Source organism: Aotus nancymaae, unplaced genomic scaffold (assembly GCF_030222135.1).
Source record: "Aotus nancymaae isolate 86718 unplaced genomic scaffold, 86718_ANA_hifiasm-v0.15.2.pri h1tg000049l, whole genome shotgun sequence".
In the NCBI taxonomy this organism is placed as follows: domain Eukaryota; kingdom Metazoa; phylum Chordata; class Mammalia; order Primates; family Aotidae; genus Aotus; species Aotus nancymaae.
Genome location: NW_026988463.1, coordinates 33,980,252 through 34,007,924, shown reverse-complemented (window position 1 = coordinate 34,007,924; position 27,673 = coordinate 33,980,252). Strand labels below are relative to the sequence as shown.

General features: G+C 55.3%; 1 protein-coding gene across 1 annotated transcript in view; it reads right to left on the bottom strand.

Annotated features, from left to right (window-relative positions):
* Window positions 1-27,673, bottom strand: part of GNB1L (G protein subunit beta 1 like) — a 65,454-nt gene that overhangs the window by 5,141 nt on the left and 32,640 nt on the right. The window contains exons 2-6 of the mRNA XM_012454184.2: window positions 27,110-27,257; window positions 26,487-26,612; window positions 17,079-17,241; window positions 11,583-11,681; window positions 8,059-8,274 (exon numbers count right to left, since the gene is read on the bottom strand). Of these exons, the coding sequence (XP_012309607.2) occupies window positions 8,059-8,274; window positions 11,583-11,681; window positions 17,079-17,241; window positions 26,487-26,612; window positions 27,110-27,237 (732 nt within the window). The 5' untranslated portion in view covers window positions 27,238-27,257. The remainder of the gene's footprint in view (window positions 1-8,058; window positions 8,275-11,582; window positions 11,682-17,078; window positions 17,242-26,486; window positions 26,613-27,109; window positions 27,258-27,673) is intronic.

Here is a 27,673-nt window from a genome sequence, read left to right as displayed (position 1 = left end):
TAGAAGATAGATCAATAGACATTGCCCAAACTGAAGAGGAGAGAGAAAAATGACTGAACTGAAACAAACAGAGCCTCAGGGAGCCATGGGATATTATCAAACTGTATAAATCACAGAAGCCCCAGAAGGAGGAGAAAGTGAAAATGGTCAGGAAAAAACAGTGGCTGGATAGTTCCCAATTTTAATGAGAAACATGAATATACATATGAAAAGCTCAGCAGAACCCAATCAGGATAAGATAATAATATCTATCAAGGCACATGATAGTCAAATTACTGAAAACCACAGATAAAAAGAAAATCTTGAAAGGAGCCATGAAGCAAGACACATTACATGCATAGGAATGATAGGACATCATGAGTTCTTGCCAGAAGCAACGGAACAACATCTCCACAAGGCATGAAGAAAAATAAAACGATCATTCCTAAATTCCATAGCCAGGATTCTTTAAAAAGGAGGATGATAAAGACTTTTTCTTTTTTTTTTTTTTTTGAGATGGAGTCATGCTTTGTCGCCAAGCTGGAGTACAGTGGTACGATCTTCGTTCACTGCAACCTCCGCCTCCTGGGTTCAAGCGATTCTCCTGACTCAGCCTCCAAAGTAGCTGGAACTACAGGCGCACGCCACCACGCCTGGCTAAATTTTGTATTTTTAGTAGAGAATGGGGTTTCACCATGTTGGCCAGGATGATCTCGATCTCTTGACCTTGTGATCCGCCCACCTCGGCTTCCCAAAGTTCTGGGATTACAGGCGTGAGCCACTGCGCCTGGCCAAGACATTTTTTTAAATAAACAAAAGCTAGAGAATTTTTTTTGCCAGCAGATTTGCACTACAAAAAATGTAAGATACTTGGGTCTATAGGGTGAGCACCAGAAATGGCCAAGGGGTGAGTAAATATAAAATGTTACGCTTTTCATTTCTTATAAGTTAAAAAAAAAAAACACTGATGATTTAAAGGAAAACTGACTAGATGCAGTGACTCATTCCTGTAATCCCAGCACTTGGGATTGCTTGAACTTGGGAGTTCAAGGCCAGCCTGGGCAACACAGTGAGACCCTATTTCTACAAAATATTAGCCAGGCATGGTGGTACGTGCGTGTAGTCCCAACTACTCGGGAGGCCAAGGCGGGAGTCTGAGGGTGCAGTGAGCTGTGATTGTACCACTGCACCCCAGCCTGGGTGACAGAGCAACACCTTGCCTCCAGAAAAAGGAAAACTAATATTGCAAGGTGCAGTTTCTAATATGTGTAGATCACAACAGTCGCAGAAAGACTAAACATATGAGTAGAAGGGATTGCCCCAGCACGCGGTCATCCTGCCTGTGAGGCGGGACGTGAACAGCACGGACTCTAAGGAGACCTGGAGAAGGTTGGAGTGCAACCACTCAGGAACAAAAGTGGCAAGAGGTCTAGCTAAGAAGCCAAGAGAGGAGACAGAACACTAAAAAACAAATATTTGATTATCACAAAAGAAGGTAGGGAAGGAGGAAAAGTGGGCAAAAATGCAAGTGACAAGTGGAAAACAAGTAGAGATGTTAGACTTAATCTCAGACAGGTCAGTCATTACAGTGAATGCAAACAGACTAAATACGCCGATTAAAAGGCAGAGACTGTCAGAAAACATACAAAGCAAGACACAACTGTCTGCCGAAGATGCTTTTTAAATATCAAGAGGTCAGGACAAGTTGAAAGTAAAAGCAAGGAGTAAAACGCAAAGGGCAGACCTAAGAAAGTCCTCGCCACTGTTGAGTATCAGACACAGCTGACTTCAAGACAAAGAGCATTAGAAGAGACCAGGGACACCTCGCGATGAGAAGAGCGCCCTGCACCGGGACGAGGCGACTATCCCCGCACTTACACACCCAGCCCCAGAGCTTCAAAGCTCATGAAGCGAAACAGGCAGAGACAAAGAAACAGTCATGATTGCAATCACAGTTAAAGATTTTAAGAGCCTCCTCTGAGTAACTGGAAAAAAAAAAGAGAGAGAGACCAAAAAATCAGCGAGGATATTGAAGACTGGAACCACGTCCACTGACCTAGGTCAGGCTGACGGAAGGCTCCACCCCACAACTGCGGAACACACGCTCCTTTCAAGTCCATGTGGTGCACTCCCCGAGACATGCCATGTGCTGGGCCAAAAACAAGCCTCCATAAATTTCTAAACACTGAAATTGCATTGCGTGCATTCACTGACAACAGAATTAAGCTAGATTAAAGATGTATCTACAAAATCGACCAATATTTGGAAATCAAATGACACACCCACAAGGCACCTATGGATCAAAGAAGAAATCACAACATTCTGAACTGAATTAAAATAAAGACACAGTAAGTCAAAGCTTACGGGACTGAGCCACATGGAAGGTGGCCAGCCTGGGAGCTGAATTCTCAGCAGCACAAGGAAGTGGCAAGACTGAGGCCTGTGGCCTGGCAGTTGCTGCCACTCAGAGAACGGCCACTCGGCATCCAGGCCCGTGCACTCAGAGGCCACTGGCACAGCCACCAAGAGGGCCTTGCCCGAGGAATCCCTAAAGGATGGGCATCTAGGCTTCTGGAAGGAAGGCCTGAGATGTAAGAACACCCAGGGCAACACTCACACACGAAATGTAATCACCAATGTGAGAACTGGCTCCGTTAAGAAATGTGTCTACACCTGGAGGGCCAGGAAGGTTAGAGGTAAAATGATTAAAATATAAAGGCTACAAAGGGAAGAAGTGACCAAAAGAAACCTGGCCTGAGCCATATTAATAGTTGGAAAAATAGGCTTTTGGGTGAAAGTCCTTTCTAGAGATAATGAGGAGGAATGAAGACGCCATTCGCCAGGAAATTACCATTTTAAACTGGCATGTTCCTAGGCCAGGTTCAAAGTGCATAAAGCAAAAATAGGCCCCAGCAAAAGGGAACAGGACAGGCCTCTCTCTGTGCCTGCAGGGGACCCTGGTCACCTGCAGAAAGACTTTAAAGGCCTAAGAATCAGCGGACATGCGGGCCTGGCGCTCACGTGTGCAGCAGGGCGTCTGACAACCAGCACCACCTCGCTGGTACATGTGCAACACTTATGAAAACTGGATGGCCCCGCATTTCAAAGAACTGATATCATTCAGACCTTGTTCCCAGACCACAATGTAATTAAGTTAGAAACTGAAAACTAAAAAATAACTGGGGGAAGAAATCAAACATTCAGAACCATAAAACCATTCTAATTAGCTCAGCAGCCAGAGAACAAATAAAAATGGGATCTTTGTGTCAAATGAGAAATATGAAAAAATAATAATAATAATAATGGGGTCTGCCTGGAAGTGAGGGGAGGAAGACGATGTCCTCTTGCACCAGGGATCCCGGCTGGACAGTCACCTGTGGAAACAGGCTCCATGCAGGGCGGGTGAGGGAAGGCTGAGGGCTGATGGGCTGTGCGCCTGACCCAGGCAGGGCAGCAGATGTAACCCAGGGAACATGGGTTGGAGGGAGAGCATGGCAAGGACAGAAACGATGAACAGAAAGACAGAAATGCTCAAGGACGAACACAGACAAGACTGATGAATAAATAAAGCAGGGACAGAGCTTTGAATGTGGCAGAAATTCAAACAATCATCACAAGCGGTCCAAAAAAGGTCACTAGGAATATAACCTTGAGGATTTGTGTGCCCATAGACAAATTCCTAGAAAAATTCCCCAGATCCAGAAACTTAAATTAGTCTACAAAGAAAACAACTCAGGCAGAGAAAATAGATGTCCAGTAATGGTGCAGGCGAAAACCAACTACAGTCACTCACGACCCCTCACCTCCACCGCCCAAACGTGTCCATCCTGTCACTAGGCAGGCAGCGGGAGAGGGATGCCCAGGTGAGTCTGTGGCCCTGGGCAGTTGTGGCCCAGCCCAGAAGAGTGAGAAGAGCACACGTCACGCAGTGGGTGATTTCAGGACTTTTCCCTGAGATCCAGGGACAGACAGGATTTTAGTTCTTCTAAGGTTTAAGAAAATGCCAACAATACAATGAACGGACTCAAGAAGAAAACCTATATGAGTCGGAGAGACGTAGTGAGAGCATCTGGTGACCCCCTCTTATGGCCCCTCTCCTCCCACCACCTGCTGTGACCAGCACTGTCCCAGCAAGTCCCAGATGCTCTGCCTGTCCTCTACCTCTCTCGCCTGGCAGACCCTGGCTCTGGGGGTCTCGGGGGTGTCCTGCCTGTGCACACAAGCAGCTGAACGTGCTGCAGCGCAACACGCAGCCCAGGCTGGCCTCAGTGTGCAGAGCACCCAGCCTCAGGGCTGCCTCCCCTCCCTCCACACCAGCTCCTGCCTCCCCACTTGGCTCCCTGTGACTTGGCCGAGGGGCCATCAAGGCCAGCACCCACTGCGCAGGGCCTTGGGGGATGCTGGGATGCAAATGTCATGCGTGTGGGGTCACCGCCTGTGCCTGCAGACCCAGGAGCCCCTCCCCGGCTCTCAGGAACCAGAATACCATGGCCCATGGAGGGAATGGCAGCTGGGAAGAACAGGAGGCTGATATGACACCATTATCACTGTCACCCATTTCTCTCCTGTGACCTCTGCCCTGAGTCAGTGGTAGAGAGGGGACGCCCAGCCGCACACCATAGGCCTCCCTGGAAGCCACTGGGGCCTGCTCCGGGCCCTCTTGATAGGAATTTGCCTGCAGGTCCTTCCCAGGGAGAAAAGAGCTGCTGAGCGCCTAGAGCCACAGATGAGTGGGAAGGTTTCCATAGAGAGCCCGAACAGGGGTCTTCACAGGCAGAAGGTGGGTGCAGTGTCTTCACCTGTGGGGGGCTGAGTGCCCAGCTTCTCCTGTCTAGCTCCTGCCCCACAGCCTGGCTGTGCCTACCCACCAGCTGGGTAGCCACTGCCTGCAAGGACAGGAGTGACCCTACATCCAGCTTAGCCATTCTCAGAAAGCGGGGACAGCATGGAGATAAAGGCAACCAGGCGCGAGGACCGGGTTCCGCAGGAAATGAGGGTGATGCGGGAAGCCTGGTGGGGCTTCCTGGAGAAACACCAAGGCCTGCTCCAGCCCTGTGCTCCTGAAGAAGAGGACTGGTCCTGGCCCTGCAGTGACAGCAGCCAGGGGCCTGCACTACTGTGCTCCTGATGGCGGGTGGAACCGTGCCCGTGCCCTGCACAAGCCTTTCCTCCTGATGCCATACATGGGGAGCTAGCCTGGGGCCCTTCAGCCTCCCTCCTGGCTGCCCGGCGGCTCTGCTGCTGCCCCTCTCAAGGAAAGCCTCTGGCAGACGGGGGCAGCAGCCACCACTGCTGTGCAGATGGGAGTGCAGCTTGGACACCTGGCCATGTCTCATGGGAGAGCCATAGTTGGTCCACTTCCCAGGCCAGGGCTGCCTGGGGTGGGGAAGCCTCATTATTACTTAAAGGCCTAAAAATATGGCTGGCTGTAAATCAGTCCCCGCTTCAAGGCTGTGGGCGCTATCCCAAATGTGGGAGGCGAGGGCCTGCGTACCACCTGTATCTGATGACAATACAGGCTTTAACTGTGACGGCTTGCAGGAAAGCCACCTCAGCGAGGCAGGCTCAGGTGGCATCCTGACGTGGGTAGCCTCCTCGTCACCACCGTGGCCCCTGGCCAAGCCCCAGCCTGGACCTGGGCCTTCCAGGAAGGATCTCTGGCCACCAGTGGCTCTCGTAGCACATGACCTCAGGTGCCAGGAATGCGCAGCACGGCCAGGCCACCATCTGGTTCTGATTACCAACGCTCTGCTCCGGGAACCTCATCCGCGTCTCCGCTCCCAGCTCCCGCCGGGGGAGACTGATCTGGGCTCATCAGAGGGGCTTCAGCAGGAGGACACAAGGGACACACAGCCGTGCCCACGTGGTTCTCGGCCAAGGAGTCACAGTGGGGGCGATGGGTGAGGACACCTGTGGGTGCCAAGGACCTTCGGTCACCTTGCTTGCTCCGGGGCGGTAAGAACACTCTCAGGCGGTTCACCTCCAAAAGCACCCCAGACGCTTTCCCTGAGACCCTGGCTTTACAGAACCTGCAATCTCCAGGGCTGCTAGGGCAGACGTTAGACGTGACATTGGGCAGAGGGTGGCGCGTCAGCCTCTCCGGCTCTCCTGGGGTCGCCTGTCCCCCTCCCAGGCCTCCTCCTCCTGGCCCACACAACGGCTCAGCAGGGGACGCGATTCTCCTTTGATGTGCACCATGGGCCGATGCCCTGCCCAGCACGCCACAGCCACGCCAACCACATCAACCACATCCAGTTCCTGGTTCTCCCTTCCACTCTCACTTTTCGATTCATTAATACCTGGTCCCCCTTTTGCTTTAACTCTTCAATTCATCAATCCAGTCAAGTTCATCTCTGGACTGGAATGTGCCCCATAAATTACAGTCTTAAGTTCCAGCAGCTGCTTCCCAAACACTCCAGGAGAGACCAGGCAGATCTGGGCCACTACGGCAGGAGGGCCCTTTCTCGGGGTCCTGGCGCAGAGAGCCCGGGGTGGGGACTGCAGGGAAGAGCCCTCTGGGGGCTCTCAAGGAAGCTGCTTGGGTCTTCAGCCCTTTGCTGTCAGGCTGGTGAAGGGCAAGCCAGTACCAAGTGAACACCAGACCCCGGGGGAGGCAGCCCTGCAGGGTCCCTGCCAGGCTTGAGGAGGAGGGAGGGAGTGTGAGGGAGACACACCTTCCAGACATGCAGACCCAGCACCCAGAGGAGCTCAGCCTCCCAGTGCCCAGAGTAGCTCAGCCTCTAGCTGCTAAGAATGGGCATGATGATGACTCATACCCACACACACTCAGGCCCACTAGGCCTTGGGAGACCCTTTCTCCTGGGGAGGCACAAGCAGGACAGCTGATGGATGGACAATGGATGGACACAGCTCTCCTGCAAGTCCACCATGTGCCTGCACGGGCCTGGTGATGCCCACAGGGTACTGGGGCCGCTCATATCCTGGTCTCACCAGGGCCCATCATTCTGCAGCCCTACCTTGTGCCTCAAAGACTCTGGTGGTGCCCACTCAGGAGTGGGCCTGACGGACCCAAGGTGAGCCCTCCCTGCCCCACGGGGCTGCTGGCAAGGCTTCCCTGCCAAGGGAGCCCGATGGATGCCCTCCCTGTGGCCTCCCGTTGTAGAGACAGCTTGGACCACAGCCCCACAGAGAAGGGCAGCCCCGAGCCCTGTCCTTGGTGAGGCTAGGAACTGCAATAGCCACCCCACGGGACATGCAGCTCCTCCTAGAGACCCTTCACCCACTAGACTGGCAATCAGACCAGGCGCTAGCTGTCAGTAAGTCTCGGGCTTCCAAGGCTTCTGGTGAATGGGGGCTCCTTGTCAACCCCCCAGAAGCCAGGATGTACCCAGGCCACACCCAGTACCTCATCCCCCATGGTGTCTGCAGCCCCAAGACCTGCACCATAGCGAGACCTGGACAGGAGGCTCCCCTGCCCCCACCAGCCTGACCCAATCCCTCCCATCCCAAACAGGGCCACATGTGTAGGCCAGGCCACCCTGCGCTGAGCCCTGGAGCCACAGACCCAGACAGGGACACCATGGTGCCCCCGAGCCATGCCAGCCAAGAAAGCCCACACCGTGGGAAGATCTTCAGCAACCGCCAGGCGGCCCTGAGGCCTCCCTGCTTTCCTGCTGAGCTTTCCCGCTGCCCATGAGCAATGGCCTCCCTCGGGCCAGCTCCAGACCACCAGGGGGGGTGGGGGCCGCAGCTCCTCAAAGTTTTGCACACTGGTTTTTTTTTTTTTTTTGATTAATCAGTTCCTTACTGACCAAATTCCTCTGAGTTTTCATAAAGGGGTTTGAGTATTCCTGTACTCTGCGTGCCTTTCTCTAGATGGACAAGATGTGACTGCGTGAACCCGAGGTCTGGGTGAAACCCAAACCATGTGAATGGCCTGCCAGCGCCCACGCCCCCTTCTTCCTGCGCCAGCCATGGACAGCTCCCCTGCACCCGCCTCCTAGTGATTAATTAGCCAGGGATCTGCAACAACTCCTCTTCATGCCTAAATATTGTTTCAGCCTATCAGACTGTTAGTGCAGAGCAGGATAAATGAGGCCCAGAGCCTGGCGCACTGACCTGCAGGGCCTGCTGCCCGTCCAGGCTCCAGACAGCCAGTGCCTTCCCAGCAGAGCCTGAGATACCCTTGGCCTTCTGGGAGTCAAAGTCAAGGTCCATGACGGGCTCCTCGTGGCAGGCAATGCGGCTGCACACCTTCTGCTCAGAGACATCCCACAGGGCCACCGATCCATCCTCGTAGCCAGCCAGAAGGAGTGGGCGGGGGCTGCAGTCCGCCTGCGGGGAACAGCAGAGCAGTCAGCTCCTGGAAGAACCCTGACTCCAGTGAGTTTCGGGGGAGAAGGGGCTCTGGAGATCTGCTGCCTCTCCTGCTGGCTGGGGCTGTTTCCCAAGTCTTCTACGTGGCTGCCACAGCTCAGAAGCTCTGCACCGCCAGCGCCCTCCCACACAGCCCCTGGATGGCTGATGCTGTCAGCAAGGGACTGGCACAGCTGCCCTTAGGGCACCCCAAGGACATGGGGGCAGAAGGCACAGAGCCAAGCCCAAAGCCCCCCACTGCTGTGCCACTTCTCACCAGCTCTGCAACCTGCATGTGCCCACCCCGGGGTCCTGCCCAAAGGGGTGACACTGGGCATCCACCAGCCACTGTCAATGAGGCCAACCCTTTCCATGTCTCCCATGCACAGGGACCCGTTCTCCTGCCTCCTTTCCCCGACCCTAAGACGTGTGGCCACTGATCACTGGGACTGACTGGTCACCTGCCTAGAGCCGCCATCCAGAAGAAACCGCCAGCTCCATCTCCATGAAAAATGAACTCTCTGTGCTTTGTCAATGTGGCTGCCAAAGCCCCCGCCCCCGAAGCCAGGCGCAAGCCGCCTGAGCTCTCATGATGAATGAGGGCGCGGGTCAGAGGGCTCCCAGCCCTGGGCAGACGCCTCGTTTGTTAAGCCTCTGGAATAATTACAGGAGGGGAACGCTGCAAGATTCCGCATCACCCTGGGGACACAGCCATCAGTCCCCGGCACCAAGAATGACAGCCCAGAGAAACCTGGCGTGGCTGAGCAAGGAGACCTGGGGCAGCCGGAAGGCACCAGGGCCTGTGCCTGACAAGGGGATACTGAGTACTCAAACAGCACAAGGACCAGGGCCCTCTGCATCAGAAGGCTGGTGATGCGAACTGGGGGAGCCAGGCCCGGAGCCCGAGGCCAGCTGCCTTGACCTGGAGGGAATGGCCATGCCAGGGACGGAAGGACACTCACTGTGCCCTGCAGGATGTGGGCATGTGAACCCGAGGCCAGAGCTGGCCCAGTGGTCCTCGCACACGTCCCTGAAAAAGGCTTGTAAAACCACTGGGTTCTGATAACAGAGTTCACACAGATGAAGCTGAGAAGAGTGAGACTCCTGGGAGGAGGCGAGTGGCGGTCAGTGGGTCTCCTCCCAGGGCACCTCCTCCCAGGCCTCGCTCCAAGTCATCCCCCACTGCCAGAGCCCACATTGTCCCTGGGAGGCAGAGCTGCCCCAGGCTTCTGACTGTACTCAGTGCCCTGCCCGTCCCTGTAGAAGCCCCGGCCATGCTGCTGCATGTGCTGTTTCATCCCTGGGAGGAGCTCCATGTTGGCACCTTTCAGATCACCTGCTGGGAAACGAGGTGTGCAATGACCCACAGTACTTTCCTCCCAGACGTGGTGCCAGCCCTGCCTGGACGGGCCCCTGCTCTGAGGGCTGTGCCAGTGACTGCCTCAGGCTTGACGTAGGTCCCAACCTTTTATATATTAATAACAATTATTCTTATGTTGCAGGTCGGCTGTTTTAAGGAGCAAAAGGAGAATATACTAAATTAAAGATTAAAAATAAAAAATTAAAAATCTGATTGCCAAAAAAACCAAACCAAAAAAAAAAAACCCTCAGTGTTTCAGAAAAAAAAATATATATATAGCAAGTCAGGCCACTGTGCCACAATCAGACTGATAAATTACAACCCACCCCTCAGGCTTGGGGATGGAAAACGGAACGTGTGGCGTTAACATCGGCTTTCCTTAGCGGAATGCTTCACGCTGGATCTCCATCACCAACAGAAATGCGATTTGTCCTCTGTCAACTACATTAATTACCTTAACAAGTTTGTACATCCCTTTCTATGCATTTTTCTGTTGGAATTTTACATGATTGTGCAATGACCCATGTTTCCCAGGGGGCGGAACAGGAGCGGTGCAGCCTCGGACACCCTCCCCCAGGACCTGGAAACTCTGCCCACTGCCTGCAGGGTTGCAGCTTTGGGGGGCATTTTTCCTCCCAGCAGACCCCCTGTCAAGCCCTTGGAGGAGACTTGTCTAGGCACAGGGAAGCTGACGACCCAGGCTCCGCTGCAGTCCCTGTGGCCCGGCTGTGAACCTGCTGGCGCCAAGGGTTTCATCATCTCAGGTGAGCCCTGAGGAAGCCACCACCCCTCCCGCCAAGGGCTTCTCCCCAAAAAGCCACAGCCACCAAAGCAGCACCACAGGATCAGCCCACAGGAGACCCCAAATTCCAAGCTGAATCTTTTCAGTCAAGAAACTACAAGGGGAAGCTGACTGCAATAAGGGGCGTCACGTGGAGAGAGGATGCCCGTCCTGGTGGGTCTTGCGGGGCATGCAGATGCCCACAAACTGCACAGGCCCGTCCAGTCTCACTCTTGTGAGGAAGTCAAAGGCAGCGAGCCAGAGGTACCTCCTGGTAAAGGCCCAGCCTGGGCGGGTCTCAGAACCAAACAGAACAGGAGGGTGCCCAGCATGACCTAGGGCCCTGGGAAGAGTGCTGCCAGTGACCCCCTACTGTGGGCTTCTGAGGCAGCTCAGGGCTAAGGGACTCTTTGCAAGTGAAAGCACAGGACCACTTGCTCTGCTGCCCCAGACATGAGCAGCCCCAAGGAGGACAGCTGGTCCAGTGGGGCTCCCGTGAGGAGGTGAGTGGCAGTTGGCTCCATGGAGGCAGCTGGGCCCAGGAGAGTCCCTCCCCAGCAACCCCAAACTGGACCCAGGCTGAGGCCTCCCGACCCTGTCTAACCACAAAGAACAGCTGAGAAGGAAGGAAGTGTTCATGGACCTTGCAATTCCACGTGTGGCTGCAGGGAATGTCATGGTGTTAAGTCCACTCCTGCCTCTAAGAGGCAAAGAAGTAACAAAAATTAATCCCAAGCGAAGCAGGGCTGTGCAGGCTTGCTGCCGTTAGTCAGCCTGGCCCGCCCTACCCTCAGCAGGGACCAAGCACTGAGATGCTGGCAGACCCCACTGTCCCCTCCTCACCTTGTGTTGGAGGACACCACCAGCTGTGGGGTGAGCCCACCGGAGCCTGCAAATGATGAGCACCTGCTGCCACTGCTGCTGGCTGAAGCCAGGCCTCTCCTGGGGCAGTGATGGGCCCCTTGCGGCAGCAGGAAGCAGAGGGCCGTGGGGACAATGAGGTGGCTGCACGTGTTCCCTGGCGGGGGGTAGGGGGTGGGGGGAGGTTGCCCAAGCTGCTTGACGATAAATCAGTTCCTGAATGGGGCATGACTCATGGCCATGGGCGTGGCTAACAGGGTGTGGCTGGCGCACGCGGGGCCTTACCTGCCACAGCCGCAGGCACATGGGCATGCCCAGCTTGGCATCTGCCTCCGGCTTCAGGGTGCACACTGACGTCTTGGATGGCATCTCCAGAATCTGAACCTGACAGTAAGAAAACAAGTTGATTTGGGCCGACGCCAAGTCGAGTCTGCGCTATACAAACAAGAGACTCTTAAGGCGATTAGCCAGGGCTGCCGTGAGTTTCTGTCTGCTCCCCTCCCCGTGGGCACCTGGGAGCACAGGCTCCTAATTAGGCTGCACAGGTCCCTGCAATACGCTCATAGCGTTCCCAGGTCACTGCCTGGTAGCTGCCCAAGCCTCTCCCAACATTACCGTGCAGGCTAAGCAGGAGTCCGGTTCACTGGCCCCTGACACAGCCTGTCAATTCTCTCTCCTTTACATACGAACCATTAGGAGTGATCTCAGGCACAGCCATGGTTCTAAGACTCGCCCAGGAGCATGCCCACTTGAGAAATGAATGTGATGTGCATCCTCCAACGTCAGCTCCTGGAAACCTGGGTCCCCCAGCACACTGTGTGCCCCGTGCACTGAGGCTGCACTCCGGGTCCCCTGAACACAGGCCAGGGCCTCCTACACCTGGGCTGGGAGATATGCCATGCTGGCTTGTGGGCTGCTGGCTCGCTGGTCACCCATCTCCTGAACAGCCAGGCCAGGGGATGGCCGAGGCCACAAGCACCAGATTCTGCCAGGTGGTTCTGCTGGAAGCCACGTCCGCCTGCACCCTCTGCCCTCACTGTGGGAACTGGGGAGGCTCAGCCAGCCCTGATCTTCCCTAGGTATGGGTGAGAGCAGCTCACCGGCCCCGGACAGAGCCCATCAATTCTCTCTCCTCTGCCTGCTTCTCCTTCCTGGTGCAGGTTTTACATAGGAACAACTTGGAATGAGCTACTGATAACATGGCAATAACACTGGCGCACAGCCACCTTGGACAGAGCCTGGCATACATGGGGCATCACCCAATTTACATGCAAGGAGTCCAAGGCCCAAAGGCTGGGGGCTTTGAGTAGGCGGAACTCATACCAGCTGGTCCAGCGGCCTCTGGCCCCTCTATTCTCCTGAGCAAGGCAGGGTGATCATGTCTTAGAGACCTGTGCCTATGTGGGTGAGAAGCTTGCTGCCCTCACTATCCCACACAGTACAGGCCTGGGACCCCAAGTCTGAATCCCAGATCTGCCACAGGCATGCTGGGGCTGTGCTGAGGTCACCTCCAGGCATGGCAGAGAGCTGGGCCCACAGCCTGGTTCTCCCAGCTAGAGTCCTGCTGAGGTGCCCACCTCCAGTACATGTGCCAGGACCATGGCGTTTTCTGGGCAGGCTGTTCTCGCCAGGGTCCCCCAGAGCAGCTCAGCCTCTGACAGCAGGGCTTCTGCCCCACTCAGCACCAGGATGGCTCACAGATTGAGGTCCCACACAAATGCACACACACACACATGCATGGGTAACACAGACACACCTGCACACACAAATAGAGGCTCCTGCCCTTCAAGCCCAGAAACCAGGGGCCTCAGGGCGAGCCAAGCATCTGACAGAAGAGGCCCCTGGGGAACAAACAGAGCAACACAATGAAGGGGGCAGAAAAGAACTCAGTCACGGGAGAGGTGGTCACAGTCAGGAACCACGAGGCTCAGTGACTGCAAGCTCTGGGGAAGGTGGTCAAGCCTGAACTCCAAAGATGGCCAAAATGGTAAGCAGGAGTGGACACCAAGGATTCCTCACAGAAAAATGGCCCAAGGAGAAGCTCTAGCAACGCGGAAATACAGGAACAAGGGTGTCCGAAAACCAAGCCAAGGCGCCACTGAGCCTGGCACAGAAGAACGTGGAGAAGAACCCAGGAGAAGCCAGGGCGGGCTTAGTCATTCTTGGTCTTCTGTGAGTAACAGCAACTCCTGGACAGCGTTTCTCCTCTTAGGGTCAGGGTGCCCGCTGTGTGAAGAGCTACAGGTGCCGGGGCGGCCTGCAGGCGCTACCAGAGCTGTGACCTATATGCCCCCTCCGCGATCCCAGTTAACAGAGCAGCGGCAAGCTGTTATCAGGCGTCGCCATCATTGTCCCTTTGCTGTTTTCAGGAAGGGTCTGTGGGAGCCACGTCAGGGCTGTGGGGAGGGTCCGGGAGGGTGTGGACCACACTGTGGCTCACTCCCCACATTTCCAAATGATACGGGAGGGGTGCAGGGAAGTGCTGGGAAGGGAAGTCCCCTGGCAAGGGCTCCACTGCCTGGGCCTATACCCACTGACCTAGGTGAGGACAGGCGCTCCTGCCTTCGTGCCCAAATGCTGCATTTCCCAAGACCACCCTGGCCTGCCACACCCCCATCCTGTGCCTACAAAAACTCCAAGACCCTAGCAGGCAGACACAAGTGGATGGACATTGAAAGGATATCAAAGGGAGGAGCACCGCGGCGGAAGAGCACATGGACAGGCGGCATGCCACAGGCCATCGACCAGCAGAAGGAGGTGGAGTTTGGCCAGGCAGTCACAGGAGAGCCCGGGCCACCAAGCAGCCCGACTCCAGGGGAAAACCACCTCCCTGCTGGCTCCCCCATCTGCTGAGAGCTGCTTCCACTCAATAAAACCTTGCACTCATTCTCCAAGCCCACATGTGATCCGATTCTTCTGGTATACCAAGGCAAGAACCCAGGATACGGAAAGCCCTCTGTCCTTGCGACAAGGCAAGGGTCTAAATGAGCTGACTAACACAGGCCACCTACGGATAGCTAAACTAAAAGAGCACCCTGTAACACATGCCCACTGGGGCTTCAGCTGTAAACACTCACCCCCCGACACTGCTGTGGGGTCGCTTCAGCTGTAAACACCCACCCCCAGACACTGCCGTGGGGTCGGAGCCCTACAGCCTGCCTGTCTGTATGCTCCCCTAGAGGTCTGAGCAGTGGGGCACTGAAGAATCGAGCCACACCCCATCGCATGCCCTGTGAGGGGGATAAGTGAACTTTTCCCATTTCACTACCTCTGTTTTCCCCACATGAAATTGAGAAGTTTTGTTTGGTTTTAAAGTCAGAGTCTCACTCTGTCACCCAGGCTGGCACCATCACGGCTCAATGTAGCCTTGAACTCGTGGCTCAAGTAACTCTCCCACCTCAGCCTCCCCAATAGCTGGGACTACAGGTGTGCAGCCACCGTGCCCAGCTAACTTTTTGTAGAGATGGAGTCTCACTGTGTTGCCCAGGCTGGTCTTGAACTCCTGGGTTCCTCCTGCCTCGGCCTCCTGAGTAGCTGGGACTATGATTTCCAACTTTTTGCATTCCTCTATGCCAGATTTCTTAAAATAAGATCTATTCCTCTTGTCGCTATATCAGAAGGATGGGCTAGTTCCAGTGGTTAAGGGGGCAAGGAGGTGGGGGACTTAAGCCAGGGGCAGGAGGAGCCGCCCTGAGCACACCTGTGCTCCTGTTGGGTGGGGAGGGTTGCGGAGGAGGCAGGCACTGGCTACACAGCCTACAGGACCATACGGAGTCCCCAGCCAGGGAGGGTCTGTCTCAATTCAGGCTCAAGAAGCCCCCTCTGGGGACAGTGAGGGGGCATCAAGGGCAAAGGACTCGAGCAGTCCAGTGAGGGGAGGGGCAAAAGATGGGGTGGCACAGTGAGGGCAGAACCCAGGGAGTCCTGATGCCCCACGATGGGCGCTGCAGGAGGGAGCGGGGGTGGCGGCGCCTTGAACCACATCCTGGCTGCAGGGGAGTGGTGAGCCCTGGGCCTGAGCACCAGGGGTACACCCCACGTCCACCTGGCCTGGGTCTTCATCTTGGGGCCGCCCCTGCCTGTGCCTGTACTTGGAGCCTGCTACAATCACCATGAGCTTTCTGCCTGGCACCTGACTGCAACTTTTGTTTCCAGAAGGAAAAATGTTAGGTTTGGGCAAGTGTGGCCACCCAGCCGGCCGAATGGGGTGGGAGTGCGGCTCCCTGGGCGTCATCTGGATGCAGGCCAGCGAGGCTTTCTCCTACCCAGTCTGACAGATTCCAGGTGGGAATGTGGAAAGCAATCGTTCTCCCAGGATGTGCAAGGTCCCCAGACAGGCTGCCCCCAGAAAAGACAGACGCTGCCCCACAGGGAGAGCTGCGAGCCAGGGGGTTAGACAGCCTTGAGCACAGGGGACGTGTGGCCGGGAGCAGCACAGGCTGACTGAGTGCTGGCCGGCGGCCTGGGGGTGGCCAAGACCAGTGCCCGGAGGACAGCAAGCCAAGGGCAGAGCTGACTACACTCCCGCGGCATTCCTGTGGGTCTGCAGACTGTGGGTCCCAGGGCAGGAAGCACACCCCTCTTTCTCTCATAAATACAACTTGTAACAGGTTTTTGGCAGATTGGCAAGAAAAGTGTATGTAGCTCCTAATTGGTGATTTCAATGCAATGAACAAATAAACGCCTGTTCCTATCTCATTATTTATGTACTGGATCTGCCTGAAGACAGAACGACTCTCTCTGGGCAGAGGCCAAGCCCGACTGTGCGTGGGGGCCGCCCTGCCCAGTGCCAGCCCCAAGGGCTCTCAGGGCACAGGGAATGGGGAGGATTTGGCAGTTGGCATGGACAGTAGCCCCCACATGTGTGCGCCCCCCACTCCATGGTACGTCTTCCCCATGCCCCGCCCTCGGACCATCATGCCCCACTAACCAGGCGGGACAGTAGTCACTCGTGGCTCTTCTCTGGTTTCCCTTTAGCTCCCCTGAGAGCTGAGCCTCCAGCCACGCCCTCCTCCACTATGTCGCCCTCCCCATACATCTTTGGCACCCCTCCCTTGGCAGACTCTGCCTCTTGTGCCCCTGGGGGTGTGGACACCACTGTCCAGGTGGGCCAATCCTGTGTTACCAACACCTCTCATCATTCTGGCCTAAGCTCCACCTAACGGTGGCTTCCCTGCTTGGTGATCCCCCCATCTCTATCCCCTGGGTTCTCTAGCTCACCTTTCCCCTGAGGACTGTGATCACCACCCTGTGCCCGCACCTACCCCATCCCAGCCCTGGTTCTGTGCCCTGAGACATCACCCTCCCTGCTGCCCTGGCTCAGCTGTCCCCAGGCCCCCGACTTCACCAGGGCCTTGGTCTCTCTTCCACTACCTCCTGCCAGCTGCCCCAGAGTGTTCCTCCCACTTGGGTCTGAGGTCCCCAGGACCTGAGCAGTCTCTCCCCTGCCATTCCTGCCAGCCTTGGGCCTCCATGCTTGGCCATCCCATGCCACTCTCCTCTATGTGCAGAACCGTGCTGGGTGCCCAGGCCTCCAAAACACCATCCTCCGAACCCCTCCTGATTTTCCCACTGCCCTAGGAGGACAGCTTATCAGCAGGGCCACCCCAAGGGGACAGGCCCAGTCCTAGCCAGCTGTGCATCGGCCCAGGCTGCTGAAGCTGCTATCAGGTGGGCAGCTCCATGGGGTCCTGTGGGTGGGTGCAGGTGCCTCCTAACCAAGTCCAGAGGATGAGCACAGCTGTTTGGAGAACATGGGGCCTCAGGCGGTCTGGCTCTCACCTCGTCACTGCCCTTCCCTGGCACGGCAAGCATCCAGCGTGGCTGGCCCTGGACCAGGATGCTGCTCCGGCAGAAGCCCACACTCTCCAAGCGCACGGAGTCCACGACAGCGTTCCTGCCCTCTGCCAGGTCCCACAGGCACAGCTTCAGGTCCCGGCCCTGACTGTCAAACAAAGAGGAGACAGGACTGAGACTCCCCTTAACAAGTGTCAGCTCCCATGGCCCCTGTGGCGGAAGGAAGGCAAGGCCATATTTCCAGAAAGCAGGTGCCGTGAGCTTGGATCATCAGGTTGGGAGCCTCAGCTGGGGAAGGGCCTCACCACCCTGGCATTGACACATGAGTCAGCACCAAAGTGCCCAAGGCCAGGACACGCAGTGGACCAAGACTGTGGACTGACGGCTGCCCAGCATGGCCCTCGGGTCGGGGACCGCAACCGTGCAGTGCTGCACAGCACAAAGAGCAAACTTCACCATGTGTATCCTAAAACCGGCAAACACTCGGGTGCCAGGACCCCAGGAGGGACTGCAGACTGTGACAAGGGGAAAAACAGAGGGGAGCCAACCTGAGGTGTTCTGGGGTAGTCTTTCGACTAGATGCTTATGAGGTTAAAGGCAAAAATAACTGCAGAAACCATGCTCCAGTGGGTGCATTAGTTTCTCAGAGGGGTGCAGGTTGGTTCTGAATCCTCTGTGCGCATACATCAGGTAGAACAGATGAGGAAATCAGTGGTGGCTCATGGGCCCAGGCTCTGCCCACAGGGAGACGTGACAAAGAGGCACAGAGGAGAGACAGACTGGTGGAGTCTAATTAGAATCCTAAAGTCAGCCGGGCGCAGTGGCTCACGCCTATAATTCCAGCGCTTTGGGAGGCTGAAGTGGGCAGACCACGAGGTCAGGAGATTGAGGCCATCCTGGCCAATGTGGTGAAAACCCTGTCTCTACTAAAAAATACAACAAAATTAGCTGGGCATGGTGGCGCATGCCAATAGTCCCAGCTACTCAGCTACTCAGGAGGCTGAGGCAGGGGAATCTCTCAAATCTGGGAGGCAGAGGTTGCAATGATCTGAGATCACACCACTGCACTCTAGTCTGGTGACAGAGCAAGACTCTATGTCAAAAAAAAAAAAAAGAATAATCATAAAGTCAGTATAAACAACGTGTATTTGGTCAGATGCATAGACAGAAATGAGTACAGATGGGTGTGTAAGCACAGGTGAGCGTGCACCCAGGCGTCTCCCAGAGCCATCTGCTGAGAACACCTAGAAGCAATGAGCACACCTAATCCCAGGTCTTGGTTTCTTACACATCCTGTTCAAAAACAGGAACCAGGGTTCTGGAGAAATGGCTGAGTCTAGAGCAGAGCGGAGGAAAACCAAGATGAGTCTCAAGCATCCTGCAGTGCCAGGCACTGAGAAATGCTTCAAAAATAAAATAAGGCGGGGCACAGTGGCTGGCTCCTGTATCTCAGCACTGTGGGAGGCTGAGGTGGGCCTCCTGAGGTCAGAAGTTCGAGACCAGCCTGGCCAACATGGTGAAATCCCATCTCTACTAAAAAAAAAAAAAAAAAAAAAATCAGCTGGGCATGGTGGCGTGTGCCTGGAATCCTAGCTACTTGGGAAGCTGGGGCATGAGAATTATTTGAACCTGGGAAGTGGAGGTTATCGTGAGCCAAGATCCTACCATTGCACTCCAGCCTGGGCAACAAAGCAAGACTCTGTCTCGATACATAAATGAAAATAAAATACAGACTGGGTTTGGTGGCTCACACCTATAATCCCAGCACTTTGGGAGGCCAAAGTAGGAGGATTGCTTCAGCCCAGGAGTTTCAGATCAGCCTGGGCAACATGGTGAGACCCCTGTTTCTACAAAAGACACAAAAATTGGCTGGGCATGGTGGTGCATGCCTGTAGTCCCAGCTACTCAGGAGGCTGAGGTGGGAGGATTGCTTGAGCCTGGGAGGTAGAAGCTGCAGTGAGCCATGATGGAGCCACTGCTCTCCAGCCTGGGCAACAGAGAAGACCCTGTCTCAAAAAATAAAATAAAAATAAAAAAGGATTGGACATATCAAAAAGACATGGGCTCTGAGGCTGGAACAATCTGAGAAATCAAATAAATCATGGTGGTATTAGATTTTAGCCCAAAGAATAAAGTAAATCGCCACGAGCCCATCCTCATGAGTGAGTGTATTATGTATTGGGAAGAAAGAATAAAGCTTCCTTTCAGCTTCCTAAATTCCAATTAAAGTAGAAATCTGCCAAGGTTGAGAAGGACGAGGAAAATGAGAATACCCAGTAATAACCAGTATAGTCAGAGTCCACAGATGGATGCTAAAATCGGCAGCAGAAGTGTAAGGGTCTCACCATGTGGCCCAGGCTGGTCTCAACTCCTCAGCTTAAACGATCCTCCCACCTTGGCCTCCTGAGTAGCTATAACTACACTCCCCAGATGTTAATAATTACTGCAGTGGTTTTAACACAGGGCCACACTTGGCTCCTCCCCCCAGGAGGTGGAGCTTCATTTTCCCTTTGCGTGTGGACTGCAGCTAGTGACTTGCTTCTATGCAACTCAGTAAGCAAAAGCTGCACCTTGATAGTGGAGTCAGGCAGACACTTCCTGCCCCAGTGACCAGGGTTGACCTCGCCAAGTCATGGGCTATCACGGACTTATGTGTTCAGCATGAACTCCGGGCTGACAGGATGAGAAGGGCACTCACCTCGGTGGGTTTCTTCCCAAAACCCATCACCCCAGTCTTATCCTGAGAAAATATCAGACAAACCCAATCTGAGGGGCATTCCACAAAACACCTGGGCAGTACTCTTCAAAGTATCAGTGAGGTGCAGTGGCTCAGACCTGTAATCCCAGTACTCTGGAAAGCAGAGGAAGGAGGACTGCTTGAACCCAGGAGTTTAAAACTGGCCTAGATGACATAGTGAGACTCCATCTCTACAAAAAAAATTTTTAAAAAATGAGCCAAGTAGGCTGGGTGCGGTGGCTCACACCTATAATCCCAGCACTTTGGATTTATACGATTTGAAGAGAAACCAGAGTATAATCCCAGCACTTTGGGAGGCCAAGGTGGGCGGATCATGAGGTCGGGAGTTTGAGACCAGCCTGACCAACATGGTGAAACCCCATCTCTACTAAAAATACAAAAATTAGCCGGCCATGCAGTGTGTGCCTGTAATCCCAGCTACTCAGGAGACTGAGACAGGAGAATCGCTTGAATCCAGAAGGTAGAGGTTTCAGTGAGCCGAGATTGTGCCATTTCACTCCAGCCTGGGTGACAGAGTAAGACTCTGTCTCAAAAAAAAAAAAAAAAAAAAAAAATTAGCCAAGCATGATGGCATGTGCCTGAAGCCCCAGCTACTCAGAGGGTTGAGGTAGGAGGATTGCTTGACCCTGGGAGATCGAGGCAGAAGTGAGCTGTGGTTACACCACTGCACTCCAGCCAGGGTAACAAAACAAGACCCTGCCTCAAAAAAAAAAAAAAAAAAAAGACAAAATGTTGAGGTCAGAAAAATAAATGATCACACAGCAGAAGGGGCTAGGGAGACGTGACGGCTCAGAGGATCCTGGCGTAGAAAGGTCACTGGTGGACAAACAACAGAAACTGAAGCAAAGCCTCGGTTCCGGTTATTACCACGCACCCACGCTCTGCCAGGAGGGCCATGCAGTGTGAGCGTCCACGCCACAGAGAACTCAGCACCACGAAGGCCGATCTGGGCAACTCAGTCCCTATCCAAATCTCCACTGGGGTTTTGGAGAACCTGCCAAACTGATGTCAAACTGTACCTGCCAATGGGAGTCCCTGCAGGCTGGCTCAGAGTCCTCTGACAAATGGCCATCTGTGAGATGTCCAGGCCTAGAATCTGCCATCTCCCTGGAACCCTCACTCCTCTGGGACACACAGGCATTCAGAAGGCAGGACCTGGGTGTCCGCCTGCTCACTGCTAGAGTGTGTCCAGGCCGCCAGGCCCCTCTGCACACGGGTGAGGGAACACACACACACCTTGCACACATGCACACAACATACAATCACACACCACATATACCCACACACTTCTTACACACCTCACATTCATACACACCACACAGGCACCTCACATGCACACAACTTACACAAACCTCACTCGTGCAATATACATACAAACCTCACACACACGCACCACACGGACATCTCACACACACTACATACAAAAACCTCAACATGCACAACATGCACACATGTACAGATACACAGACACAACATACATACACAAATCTCTCATACACACCACACACACCTCACACATGCACAATATATGTATACAAACCTTACACACACACCACAGACACTTCACACACATACAACATACATACACAAACCTCACAAACACACACAGCAGACACTATACATACAAACCTCATATACACACACACCACACAGACTTCACACACATACATCATATATACACAAGCCTCACATACATACATACTACACAGGCACTCACACACACCACAGAGACACCCGACCACATACACCACACAGGCACCTCACACACACAAAACATACATACACAAACTTTACACACACCTACATGTACCACATACACACAAAATTACACATATACAAACCACACACACAAACACGTAGCACAATCACCGTCACACACGCCTGTCGCCTAGGCAGCTATTTCTGCATGCATTTCTGTGCATTTGTTTTCAAAATCCCATCACCCTGTGCTGAGACCCCATGTGCAGTCCAACCCCTCGAGGTCTTTCTCACCTTCCCCCTTCCCGTGTTTGTAACTCTCCGCTCTAGACAGGGAGAACCCTGGCCTCTGTTCTGGAGATGTTCACTGACGTGCTCAACTGCCTGCCTGCTCTCACCAACCTCCTGGCCTCCCAGGTTGCCGCTACCACACCACTCCCCTCACCCTGTTTCTTTGACTGCCTGGCACCCCTTCCTACCCCATCCAAGGGGCACTGAGAGGGGGAAGGCGGTACCACTGGGTATCCACATGGAAACACAGGGCCTTCACTGCACACTGCAGTGAATTCCAGCTGAACCACAGATCCACAGGGGACAACAGCAAAGCTCCTGAGAGACACAGAGGTCTCTTGGACCTTGGTATGGGGACACCCTGCAAGACACTAAGGCACTACCCATAAGGGGAAAGCTGGGCAGACTCGAATCGACTCCATTAAAATCAGTAACCTCTGTTCACTGAAGACACCATTAGGGGCCGGTCATGATGACTCACGCCTGTAATCCCAGCACTTTGGGAGGCTAAGGTGGGCAGATCACCTGTGGTCAGCAGTTCGAGACCAGCCTGGCCAACATGGTGAAACCTTGTCTTTATAAAAATACAAAAAATTAGCTGAGTATGGCGGTGGGTGCCTATAATCTCAGCTACTCAGGAGGCTGAGGCAGGAGAATCGCTTGAACCTGAGAGGTGGAGGTTGCAGTAAGCCAAGATCATGCCATGGCACTCCAGCCTGAACAACGAGAGTGAAATTCCATCTCAAAAAACAAAACAAAACAAAAAGACACCATTAGGAGAGTGAAGAATGCAAGCCACCATGTTGGAGAAATCAGTTGTGACATAAACATACCCATCACATCTACAATACAGAAAGAAGGCCCACACATCAGCAAGAAAAAGGAAGTCAGTCCAGCAGAGAAAAGGGCAAGAGACCAATGAGGCATTTAACAGAGGGTTTATCCAAGTGGCCAACAAACACACAGAAGAGGGCCCCATCACTAAGAGATCAGAAAATGCAAACTGGGCCGTGCTCAGATGCGCCTGTGGCCCACAAACAGGGGGAGATCCTGCCTAGTGGGAGGTGCAGGCTGGTGCCCCACGAGCAGGGACCTGGCATCCTCAGGTAAGTCCATGGTGCACACATGCTGCAGTGCAGATGTCCCACCTCTGGGTACGGGGCTCCAACCCGCAAACGCTGTGCACCTGGGCATTGGGAGACCCGGGCAGGAAGGTTCCTAGCATCTGCATCATGTCAGCTCCAATGGGGCACCCAGATCTCCACCTACAGGAGCATGGGCAAGTAACATGGCCACACATCCAGTGGAATAGCACGCAGAAAAAGCGACAGCTAGGCCGGGTACCATGGCTCACGCCTGTAATCGCAGCACTTTGGGAGGCCGAGGCGGGTGGATCATGAGGTCAAGAGATCGAGACCATCCTGGCCAACATGGTGAAACCTCGTCTCTACTAAAAAAAAATCAAAAATTAGCTGGGCGTTTGGCACGCACCTGTAATCCCAGCTACTCGGGAGGCTGAGGCAGAAGACTCACTTGAACCCAGGAGGCAGAGGTTGCAGTGAGCCGAGATTGTGCCACTGTGCTCCAGCCTGGTGACAGAACAAGACTCCATCTTAAAAAAAAAAAAAAAAAAAAAAATCGACAGCTGACTGTAGCTACAAGCAACACAGGGAGATAAGCTGAGTGAGAACCACACACGGAAGCTGCTCCTTATGTCTCTGCCCTTTCAAAACAAAAAGAAGACAAAGCTATGTTTTTAAAAGACATACATTCAGAAATAAAGCAAAAACGAGGCATGAGGGGCCGCCTCCTGGGGCGGGGGACACCAGCTCCAGGGAGACCAGGTAGCAGCAACTCGGGGGTTCAGAGGCTTGGGGGCCCTGCGCTCTACTTCTTGACTGGGAGGTGGTTGCTCAGGTGCTCGCTCAGCCATAATACAACGCTCCGGGCACTTTTCTTGCACTCTTCTGTGAGTACGTTATACTTCACAAGAAAAAAGACTTTAAAAAAAACCCTGCTGAGGTGGCTGTCGAGGACACAGGTGTGTCCTTGGCATGCGGGAGGCTGAGGGTGTCCTCCCACCTCCCATTGACATGAAAGCCACCACTCCCTTCAAGGGCCACTTGGAGAGACTTGGCTTCCAAACACAGCTGAGCGCAGACCGGGCGGCGGCCCACAGGCTCCAGCACAGTGCAAACGCACCTGGCACTCCACACCTGTGGTCTCCGTCCACAGACCCCCTGACCCGTGGCTGGCTCTGCCGGGGAATCGGCCACTGCAGCACCATCCCAGCAGGAAGGGGAGGCACCCTCGAACCCTAGCTCCCAGACTGCCCACCAGGCCTGGCACAGCTCCTGTCTGCAGGGCAGCCTAGTACCACGAGGCCCCTATGCAAGGGACCACTAAGGGTTACACCGTGGCTGAAAGCTCAGAAGGACACTTACAAACAGCAGCTCCTGGTGTACGGGCTTGGTGGGTCCTCAAAATGAAGTCTACTCTGACAATCAAAGACCAAACCCACATTGAGGCCCCTGCACCAGTGGCGGGGATCTGGGCCTGCTTGGCCAGGACGCAGGCTGATCACACAGGGTTCCGCGAGTACATGGGCCTAGGGCCTCTGCTTTCCAGGACAACCTGGTGCCTCCGTCGCCTGCAGCCGTCTCCCAGGCAGTAGGCACCGCATGAGTCTGGCACAGACATGTTTTGCAGACTGGTGGGGGCCAGACAGGCCTCATTCTCCAGGGACTGGACTCCACAGTGCCATGTCCCAGGCACCAAGTCCTTCTGGAGTTCTGGGCCATGATGGCAGTGGCACGGAGTTCTCCGAATATGAAGCACCGCAAATCTCAGGACAGCAGCAGGCCCGTGCCAGGATTCTTGGGCTGGTGACAGCGATCCCCACACAGGGGCAGATATCACTGTGATCAAGGACAACAGCCTGCTCCAGTAGCCAGGCAGCCCAAAGGAGGACATGTTGCCACCCCCCCTGCAGGCCTTCCCTGACCTGCCATGCCCTGTCCCTCCAACTCCCCATGGGAAGCAGGGAAGCCCCTCACGAGCCTGCTCTTGCCTGCTGCTTGCTGGCCCACCTCTGGCCTGGTGTCCCAGCCCCATTACCTCCACGACGTCATGGAAGTGGAGTCAGAACCTGTCCTGGGCTAACCCCTGGGGGCTGCCCCTGCCTGCTCTGCTGCCAGCTGCCCAGAACGCAGCCCCACTGTCCCTCACCACACTCATAGGCCCTCCATGGTCTTGGCATATGGGGTCCTCCCCACTAGGAGTGCCAGGCCCTCTTGTTCCCCCGCCACCTCCTGCTCACCCAGCAGCTACACCAGCATGTGGAGAGGGGCCCTGTGAGCTGGGTGACCTTAGGATGAGGCTCTGCCACCCATGTGGCATGCCAAGCTACAGAGGGGCTATGGTGACACTGAAACCTGGGCCCACGGGATGGAGGCACAGGCTCCTCTGAGGAGGGGCCTGGACTCAATGGGGACCCCTGGCCAGGGCGAGCTCTGCTGAAGGCACAGGCTGACACTGCAATGGGGACATAGCCATCCCTATCACTAGGGTCTTCCAAGCAGGTACCTGACCAGATAGCACAGCAGTCACTAAGGGCAGGGTCACACTGTCTCGGGATGGGCTAAGGGCTCGTGAACCATGGGGACACCCAGAAACCTGCCCTTACACTAAGCAGAGGCTAGAACAGTGGGGTCTGAGTACCAACGGGGACAGGCTACCTCTGTGGTCCTTTCCTGCTGTGGCACAGTCTGGACAAGTGATGCCCAAGTGACGTGTAGGGGACAGAACACACACGTGAGCTCAGGGCCCTGGGGTTGGAGGCTGCACAGACAGAAACCACAGGAGACACTGCAGGGTGGACCGGGTGGGGAGATGGCCCTCACTACCACGCCCACTTCAGAAATGTGGAAGCACACCGCTGTGGGACGGCACTACACGCCCAAGCCCCAAGCTCCGCCCCTGGCCACTCAGCCACCATCTTGCCAGCCACAGAGCCATATGTGGTACAACATCAGAGGCCGGGTCCCCTTGGGAAGAGGCAGGTGCATTGTCACAACCTAGTGAAGGGACACATGGCCAGAGCTCAGCTGCCAGAACTCCCAGCTCCCAGGTCCCCTACTGGCACCACGTGTGACCTGCCATGCTCACGGCACACGGCTCAGGCAGCATGGGCAGCGGACGGGGAGGCCCTCCTTGGGACTACTGCCTGCATCTCTGAGCCTACTTCATCCCACTCCCCTCCCCTCAGCAAATGCCCTCACCCCTGCCCAGTCTCCCAAGCCATGACCCAGTGCCCTTGTGAAGGCCCTCCCACCAACTTGTGCCTGGGCTCACCTCAGATGTCACCAGCCCCTGGAGCTCTAGCCTCCTCAGCTGGCACCTCTTGGCTCCAGCTCGGAGCATGAAGGGCCCAGTGGTGATGGTGGCAATGCTGAGGCCGACCTGCCTGCCTCCCCGTGATGAGGGGCTGGTCCTGTACATCCTGCCCTTGCTACAGACCCTCTGCTGGCCCCTTCTGGTCCCCCCACCCCATTCTGCCACTCGGTGGAGGGGGCATGAGGGCCTCCGCCAGAGAGTTCCTGGCTCCCCCAAAGGCCACACCTGGCTCCCGTACCTCGGAGACCCACCTGAGGAGCTGGTGCCCCTGGGGCAGCGTCTGCAGCCAGGTCACACACTGGCCCCCGTGGCCAGCCAGGGTGGTGAGTGCTCTCCGCATCCGCAGGCTCCAGATGTGCACCAGGCCACTCTGAGACCTGTTTCAGACAAGCCAAGCAGGGCGTTAGGGGACAGGAGGGTGTGCTGAACGCTCTGGGGCCAGCCTGGAGGCCACATTGCAGGATGTAGACATCTAGGCTGGTAGAGCTGAAAAGCCTCCATCTAAGCTCTAAATATGAACTAAGGGCCAAACTGGCAAAGCACTCCTCTCCCAGAGAGGGCAGTGGGGGACCCTCAGGAGCATCTGAGGGTAACTCAGGCAGATCTGCTTCTCTGGAAGTGGGGGAGCCATGCCATAGTAATGCACGCTGGGTAGTCTCACCTGCTCCTGCATCTGTAACAAAGAGTGTGTGTATCCCTGCCTCCTCTAAGGGATAGTATGTCTGTTTTGCGGGTGCTGAAAGTTCAGCAAGCCTGGGTGATGGGCAGTCCATGCCCCTTGGCCAGCACCCTCAAATGAGTGCTGGCTCCTTGCTATCCCATAACTTCCTGACTTGTCCCTGGGCAGCCTGGGCCTGAGGCTGCAGCTACTCACCCTGAGAAGAGGAGCGGGTGCCCCTGAGCCTGGCCTCCTTCGCAGAAGTGCAGCGCATGCACCGGCGACTGGGTGCCTCGGAGGACAAACTGGGGGTCTGGTGGTGGCAGCGGGCAGGGGGCCGCCATGCTGGGCAGGATGTCGTCACCTGGGCACCAAGGGAGGGCGTGTGAGTGACTGAATCCCTACTTCATCCTCTAGGAAGACTGCTCAGGCACAGGGATGCTTCAGACACGGACCCTGCTCAGTGTCCCTGGCCTCTGCCCCTCTGGGGAGAGGCACCCCTGCTCCCCAGACATTGATGAAAGGGGGGCACCAGTTCCCTGCACAGCAGTGAGTCCGGCAGAGAGCACAGAGTTCACCCTTCCCCCACTGCTGGGGAATCTGGGAGCCCCACGGATGTCAGCCCTCCCTGCACCTGTTGGCCTATTGGCCTCTGCACCTCACTGGTGCACCCAATTGGGCCCCACCTAAGCCAGCCCTGGGTGGGCAGAGTGGCCTCCAACATTCCCTTGGCCACCCTGGCCTCCAGGGCTTCCTGTCCACCACTGGCTGTGCCCTCCA